General features: G+C 43.7%; 1 protein-coding gene across 1 annotated transcript; it reads right to left on the minus strand.

The window, feature by feature from the left end:
- Window positions 1-305: 305 nt before the first annotated feature.
- UTP23 (UTP23 small subunit processome component) lies at window positions 306-4,622 on the minus strand. The gene is made up of 3 exons (XM_062627135.1): window positions 4,376-4,622; window positions 1,704-1,878; window positions 306-803 (listed from the first exon to the last, which is right to left on the minus strand). The coding sequence occupies exons 1-3, from the start codon at window positions 4,561-4,563 to the stop codon at window positions 417-419; spliced, it is 750 nt and encodes a 249-aa protein (XP_062483119.1). The 5' UTR covers window positions 4,564-4,622; the 3' UTR covers window positions 306-416.
- Between the last annotated feature and the right edge of the window lie 3,712 nt (window positions 4,623-8,334).

Here is an 8,334-nt window from a genome sequence, read left to right on the forward strand (position 1 = left end):
AAGATACTCTGCTCTTTTATGTCAGTTTCACATTCTATACCAAAACAAGCGTCAGATCTAGTTTTAGTGTGAATAGCAACGTAGATTTAGGAAGAAGTCTAGTATCCCACCAAAATCCATATGGAACACAATTCTAAAGAATTCTCATTGATCACATGAGCTCTCTTGACAGGAATCAGGATGCTGAAGAGAATAATGAAATATGAGAGTTCCTAAATATTTTGTCAGAAACCCAGTTACTAAACAACAGAATAAATTGCAGGGACAACCACCCACAGAGATGCAGTAATGAGCTGTACCACCTAATAAAAATAAGTTTTAATATTCACAACTTAATTTCACATGAGTGCATATTAACCTTTCTTTTTGCAAAGTTCAAACAAGGTTCAAGTCCTGCATTGTTTACAAAGCTGGGGTTACTCTTCTTCATTCTTCTGCACTGACTGCACAGCTTCTGCTTTAACTCTATTTCGTTTTCTTTTTCTTCTTTTCTTCTTCTCAGAAGAAGGCTCCTGACCCTCCTGTGTTTTCTTCTTTTTCTTCTTCAGACAGCTGAGGGGATTCGGGCCGCCTGCCCTTTTACGTTTTCTTCTCTTTTCACCCCCTTGCTTTGCTAGTCCTTCTTGCTCTTTAAGCTGCACAATACTTTGTTTTTGGTGCTCTGGAACAAGCTGATTGGTCTGCAACTTTTGAACAACTGCCAAAGATTTAGTAGAAGGTTTGTCTAGCACCATGGTGTTCTGAATAATAAAGAGGAGAGGAACGCCAGCCTTCTTTTTCACCTTGTTTGCTAAATCCTGGTCCTGCAAAATTAAATACTTTAGTCAATATTTTAGGATTAAATGATATTTGCAATTCAAATGCACCTACTTTCAATACAAAACTATGAAGATAAATTACATTATGAAAAAGATAAGAAACTTAATCTATCAGATATACATGGCAGTGCATTTCAGAGCAATTTAAATTTCGATTTCTCTCCTTCTGATAAGCTGTCCTTCTGATGGAAAATTTATTAACATTTCCTTTTTTCATGCATGTGTAAGCATACGTGCATTTTCTGAGGAAGAAGTACCAGTTCATTGGTATGCGCTCCACCACTTCACAAGAAGTAACATCATTACTCATATAACAAGAATTTTAGATTCCTTGTGTCTTACGTAAGTATACAGCATTCTACTGTAAACCATTATATACATATTGTATATAAGTTAGACATACAGTCCTAGTAACAGACCCAAGAAAAAAATCTGCCCATCTTATTTGTACACAATTTCTACCTTTATTCTTATTTAAAATGTCCCAAGTTTCTTAAAATGAAAGTTATATGGTCATTTAACACTTTATTTTCAGACTACTGTGCAAAACAGGGGCAGGGAATGCACACACAAGCAATATGTAAAGTAACATTCATCAATTGTTTGCTTACATGTCAATAGGTAGTCAGCATGCTTTCTACACCTGCTAAAGTAAGCAATATCCTTCTAGGGTAAAAAAACCTAATTTTTCAAGTAGACGAAAGATTCCCTACTTCATAGTTAACAAACACATTAAAAGCCAGTAAGGCTTTACAGCTTTACAAGATTAATTCCCATAAGCTATTTAGAAGTCTCATAATGGAGGTTTCTTTTAAGTTTCCTTATCCTTATGTATCAAAGGATCACCTGAAATGAAACAAAGTTACGTTCTCCATGAGCATTTACCTGTGTAGCAATAAAGAAGTGATGAGGGTTGCCTTCTTCAATCATGGAAAGTAAACAGCCCGAACCACTGACAGGATCCTTGTGGTGAGAACAGTTTCGAACTTGAAAACTTTGGGCAATTAATTTTGCTCCATAAAGAGCTTTTCCCAATGACTGCAGTTCTTTTAGAACACATCTGAAAACCAAAAGCATCAAATTTAATATGAAAGAGAAAATAACTACACATTTTTTACAACAGCAGAAGGTTGACATGAGTTAATTAGGAACAAGCAATGCCTAGTTGTTCAGGCTTTACGATTTATAAATGGCACCCAGTAATCTGAAAGGAGTAGCCCATCTGAAGACGTCAGCAAGATTTTTTTGGTTCCAAACAAGATTAAGAAGCAACAAGTTATATTAAATGATTTAAAAATATTTCCTATCAGTGGCAATGCTGAGTCCTGACATTTATGTTTAGATATCACCCAGCATAGGAACTAGTACTTAACAAATAAAATTACTTGAATTAGCAAAAACTGATTAATCACTGCATACCAGTTAAATTATTAGTGTCCACCACCCTGCTTCAAACTTGCTATCAGAATCCAACTGACTCAAGCAGAAGAAGAGACTGTCCGTCTAATTAAAAATCTGGAAGCTTATGGCTCCACAACATTCCAAATAGACAGTAAGATGCAAACCCAAACCCCTCCTCTCAGCAGAGATGAGCAGATGTTCAGAAGTAGCAGTCTAGGAGGATGCTGCCTTCAGGATATTCAGAAATGAACAAGGGATGAAACCCAACTTACTCCTGCCATCGAGTCTTACTATTAAATATGGCCAGTGGTAGGAATGTATGGCCTTAAAAAAACAACTTCAAGGATATGGTAACAACTGTTTTTCTTTCCAGAGAAGAAAGGTTAGCCTTTGAGGACAGTCTTTGTGGAGATCTGAGCCTGTTCTTTTTGCAAAGACTCTCACAGTGAGACAGCTCATTTCCGCAGGGAACCTCTGGTCATGCCACTTGAGGTGCTGCCTCACCAACTTAGCATTCTGACAGCAGAGAAAATGAGTCCATTCAGCTGCCCTACGTGAAAACAGGTCAAAAAGATGAACAGATACTGCTGAAAGAAGGAAGCAAGAAAGGTCATTTAGACATGACTGCAATACAGTTTGGATCAATGTGATTCACAAAAATTTCACAGCTAAGGTCATGATCTGATACTTTGTACTGTTTAGAAGTAGAGACCAGTTCTGTATGCTTTGCAAGATGGCTCAATGTTCAATTTTTGTAGCCTAGGGTATACATCTTCATCTTTTCAGTACTTGCCTCCATGATGGGCAGTTGGCTGTTCTGTCATTGCAGAAATCCAAGTGAGGGAAATCTTACCATATGCAATATGGAAAGTAAAGTACAAACAAACGCAACTTCAAGGCAACTTAGGTATTTAGTGTGCATGCTTTACTTCCTCACCTTTGTCTAGCATACCCTTGCTCTCCCTTGAGAACAGCTACTTTGGAAACAATCCCTTACTGGCAGGCTGAAACTCCAGACAGGCAGCAATTCCCTCCATGCACAGGAGATCTGACCTTGCCTCTGTTCTTCTCACTTAGCCAAGAAACTGGGAGTGGGAAGAGGCCACTCCAGATGTCCCTCACTCACTGTGGTTACTTCTTGCCCCACCACCACATTCAGCTCTGAGGCCCCAATGCGAGAAGGACATGGACGTGTTGGTGCAGGTCCTGAGGAGGCCATGAAGATGCTCCGAGGGCTGGAGCACCTCTGCTACAGAGACAGGCTTAGAGAGCTGGGCTTGTTCAGCCTGAAGAAATCTCCAGAGACCTTAGAGCAGTCTTCAGTACCTGACAGGAGCCAACAAGAAATCTGGAGAGGGACCTCTTACAAGTGCATGTAGGGATTAGACAAGAGAGAATGGCTTTAAACTGACCATAGGACAACACTGACTTTAGGACAAGAGCTAACAGCCTCAAGCTGCACCAGGGGAGGTTTAGATCGGATATTAGGAAAACTTTCTTCACAGAGAGGGTGCTCAGGCATTGGAACAGGCTGCCCAGGGCAGTGCTGGAATCACCGTCCCTGGAAGTGTTCAAAACCCGTGTAGGTGAGGTCCTCAGTGACATGGGTTAGTGGTGGTCTTGGCAGTCCTGTGGTAATGGTTGGATCTGATGATCTTAAAGGTCTTTTCCAACCTCACTGAGTCTATGATTCTATGGCAGAGGGTAGATTTAGGTTGGCTAATGGGAAGAAATTCTTCACTATGAAGGTGCTGAGGCGCTGGCATAGGCTGCCCAGAGAAGCTGTGGCTGCCCCAGTGACCTGGTCCATTGGAAGGCGTCCCTGCCCGTGGCAGGGGGTTCGAACTGGACCAGCGTTAAGGTCCCTTCCAACCCAAACCACCCTGTGATTCTGTAACAGTTTGTCCCATCTTCACAAGGGCAGCCGGTACCGAGTGCAGCTCCCGTCCCCCTCCAGGTTAACCACAGCGCTGCCTCCCCTCCACAGCCACCGCTCCCGCCTGGCACCGCGGCCACGCAAACCATCCCCTACCCCCCCACTGCCTCCCACCTCCGGCGGTGCCCAAGGGGCGGCTGAGGGAGAGGACCCGCCCCGCCGCGCATGCGCACGGCAGCTGCCCGCCGGGCCCCCAGTGTCGGCGGCGGTCCCGCAGTACCGTGTGGTGCAGAGCTGCACGGCGCCGCCGAGGTAGCCCGGCAGCTGCTCGCGGATCTGGATCTTGTTGCGGAGCGCGGCCTGGCAGAAGGTGCCGTCCAGCAGCACCTGGAACGGCTCGCGGAAGCTGAAGTTGTTCTTGTAGAAGCCCATGTTCTTCTTGGCATGCTTCTGCCGCGTCAGCTTCATGGCGCCGCCGCCCGCACGGAGCCACCGGCTCACCCGGAAGCTCAGCGGGGCGGGGCCTTGGGGCCTTCCGCCCCCTCCGGTCTAAGGAAGCGGGGGAGTGGTGAGGAAGGTGCTGGGGGTGTCCAGTGCGTGGCTGCTCCTGCCTCACCGCCAGGCTGCGGCCGCCTCTCCTGAGCGCCACCCGGGAGGCTGGGTGCTGCTCGCCTGGCGCAGGTGAGGCCAGCGAGGGCTCTCCCACTGATTAACTGAAGGCTAGTCCATTACCCTGTGTTTGCAGTGCTGTGCTAGCTCCTGTCTTTGCTGAGATCAGAAACACAGTTTTAGTTTGTCTAATTCACCTGGGGGAACTGGGGTTGTTTAGTCTGGAGAAGGCTCAGGGGAGACGTTACTGTTATGACTACGTGAAAGGAGGATGGACAGAGGAGGTGGCTGGTCTCTACCCAAGACGAGTGGTAGGACAAGAGGAAACAGCCTCAAGCTGCACCAGGGGAGGTTTAGATCGGATATTAGGAAAACTTTCTTCACCGAGAGGGTGGTCAGGCATTGGAACAGGCTGCCCAGGGCAGTGGTGTAATCACCATCCCTTGGAGTGTTAAAAAACTGCGTAGATGAGGCCCTCAGTGACATGGTTTAGTGGTGGTCTTGGCAGTGCTGAGATAATGGTTGGACTTGATGATCTTACAGGTCTTTTCTCACCTGGTTGATTCTATGATACTATGCTGATTAAATTACAGTTACTGTCCCAAAGACTGTAGTTTAATCATGGATTGACATAGTTCTCTTAGGAAGTCTTATTCAATGCCTAGTTATGTTTGCGTGTATTGGCTACATTAGTGTAAACTCTGTATGCACAGAATTGAAGTTCCAAAGCATATATTCTACATTTTAATTATACTTTTTCCATGACCAATAGAAAAATCAGTTTCACTGTAGTCTGGAGAAATGACTGTCATTCAGAAACCTAGACTACACAAACCCTTGTCCAACAGAATACATGAGCACATCAGACATTTGGCAGCTAAACTGAACCTAATGCCTGTATTTTAGGCAGCAAAGGGATGTGGTACCTTAACATGATCAGATATGGAGACATCTGTCTTAGTATGCAGGTATTGTGGGGAGACATCTTTCTGCCAGGGACAACCGTCTTGCAAGCAAAAAGTTGCTGGTACCTTCCAGTTAGCTGTAATCAGTCAGAATACTCTAAAGTCTAATTTAAGCAAACATTCGCCTGTAATATTGCTCTTTTTGGTAGCAATTTGGTTGGAAAATATCTGCTTCCAGCAGGTTAGTTAGTGATAAGAGAAATTGACAAATATTGCATTTAACTACTATTCTAGAAATTCAAATGTTTAAATGGGAGTGATGCAGAGGGTTGACCAATGTACAAGGGGGTTGTACAAGGGGCTTGTTTGTACAAGGGGGTTAGATGAATTCGATTGCTTAAACAACTATTGCCTGTACCTGTCATGCCTACTAAGCAGAACAAAGGCACTAACTATTGATAAGGAAAAGCAGACACCTGGTTCTATTGACAAGGAAAAGCAGACGCCTGATTCTGCTCATAAGCAGCTATTGATAAGGAAAAGCAGATGCCTGAAGGGGGTGAAGCAGATGGTTTATGGCTGGGACACTGACCAAACCCTAAGGCCATACATGAAGACTAAAAGATGGAAAGTTCAAGAAGAGGAAGACTCATTTACTTCATCTGAAGACCCCTACCCACAGGAGGAAGACTCATTTACTTCATCTTGAGACCCCTGCCCATGACCAGAGGGGGTACTGCGCAGGCGCAAAGGACCTTCTAGCTCATTATAATACGAAGTGGGGATAGGACGTGAATATGTATAGGCGTATTGTGCAACCTTATGAATATATATAATTTTAGAGAATAAATATAGAGAGAAACAACACTGAGGCACGCATGACTTTGAGGAATTATCCCCGTGCGTCTCAGCGCTGAATAAAAGCATACCTACTTTACAGCTTTTAACCAGTTGTGGAGTATATCCGTGTATCAGAAGGATATTTAAAAGTACTTACAGGATGAAAAGTGTGAAGAATGAGTGATTCAGAGTATTTCCATGGGATCTCACACTGTTAACAGTATTTTTCTGTCATTAAAACCTTTCCAGCTGCCTTCAGGGGACAGTTGTGTGTGTTTATGAGTATCACAGACATAGGTGGCCACAGGCCTGTGAGCCAAGTGATACACTGAATTCATTGGTCTTTATTAACCTTCCGTCCCATGGCCAGTGTATTCACGCAGTAGTGTGGAGTCCCACTTCCTCCATCTAACTCTTAACTATAATTAATAGTTTTAATTATTTAAAAAAATAGACAGGAATACTTAGCAAGAGGAAAACTTTAGTAGATTAATTATTTTTTCTTCATGTAGTTTTTTTCTTTTTTAGGAGGGAGCGGTGGCAACTGATTAAGTGCCCAAAGACAGGCAGTTATTCCTTATTAAGAACTCTTTCCACATCTCACAGCTAGAATGGGGAGTCTGCAGTGATAACAGCAGCTATTGCAGATTGGAGATAAAAAGGACAAAAAAAAGTAAGTGAGAGCTTGAACTAGCCATCATTTGAACTAATTGCAAAGTAAGAGATAATCCAGAGCAGGGTGTCAAATACCGCTGTGAGGAGATAACTCTTTTCCTGTTCAGCTGGTAAATAATACCATCACAGACAAGTTGTAATGCAATTGGCATGGTAAAATAAGTTCAGGAGGCTGGCCAGAAGACAAAATGACAGCACAGACTTCTCCTTCTTCATCATACTGAAGACAGCATTAACTGTAGGATAAACTACTTGCAGTACCATTCTGTAGATTGTATTTCACTTCTGTACAATTCTTTTAAATTATGTTAAATAATTTTTAAATGTTAAAAGAATCCCGTCACAGTATAGAGAAGTACAGGTTTTTTTTTTGGCATTTTCTTTGATACTTTGTCAGTATTTTGCATATAATAAAATTTGCCATATTCCTTTCAAGTTCAGTTCTTTTGCTATTCCTATGATCCATCTGTAAAGTGGACTTTTTAACAATAAGCCTAAGGATCTCATGGGAGCTGCTGGATCCAGTAGTCTCTGGGACCTGGGGATTGCTGCTTCAGGCTGCAGAAGTCCATCTACTTATGCTGTTTGGATTTGGGAGGGTTCCTCAGCTCGTGTGTCCTGGATAAGTGTCTGCATATGCAAGCATGCATGGAGGACACTAACACAGCCAGCCATGCACACCACAACAGCACATACAACTCTACCAGAAATCATGTACAGGGTAAGCATGGATAGTGCAGTCCTGCTCCCCTCTCCAGCTGATCAGCACTGAAATTCCCAGGTGACTTCTCACATGCCCTTAACTCCCTACACTCACCAGCACACCCGCATTAGACGTCAGCATGGCCCCTCGGTCTGTGTGATACCCATGTCTGGACCTTGGGTTCCTGAACTCCTGCTAACTGTCTTGGCCAACTTAAGTCTGCTAATGGATTACACATCCACAGGATTAAAGTCACTGGGGAAAGATAACTAATTAAGGAGGGTAACTAATCAAGAAAGGGGCTTAATAAGAAGACAGGATAGGCTGCTGTGCTCAGGCAGAGAGCTCAGCCAGGCAACTGTACTGACTGCTGCCGGCTCATATGTGAGACTCCCTCCACCCCATTTTCCCACTCATCCTCCTAGATCCACCCTGGTCCTTCCCTACCTTTGGCCAGTTCCATGTACATTCCATACAAAGTTTTGCATAGTCCCACAAGCCCATGCA

The sequence above is a fragment of the Pezoporus occidentalis genome, unplaced genomic scaffold (genome assembly GCF_034315485.1).
Source record: "Pezoporus occidentalis ecotype Australia unplaced genomic scaffold, CSIRO_AGI_Poc_V1 ctg3, whole genome shotgun sequence".
Taxonomy (NCBI): Eukaryota; Metazoa; Chordata; class Aves; order Psittaciformes; family Psittacidae; genus Pezoporus; species Pezoporus occidentalis.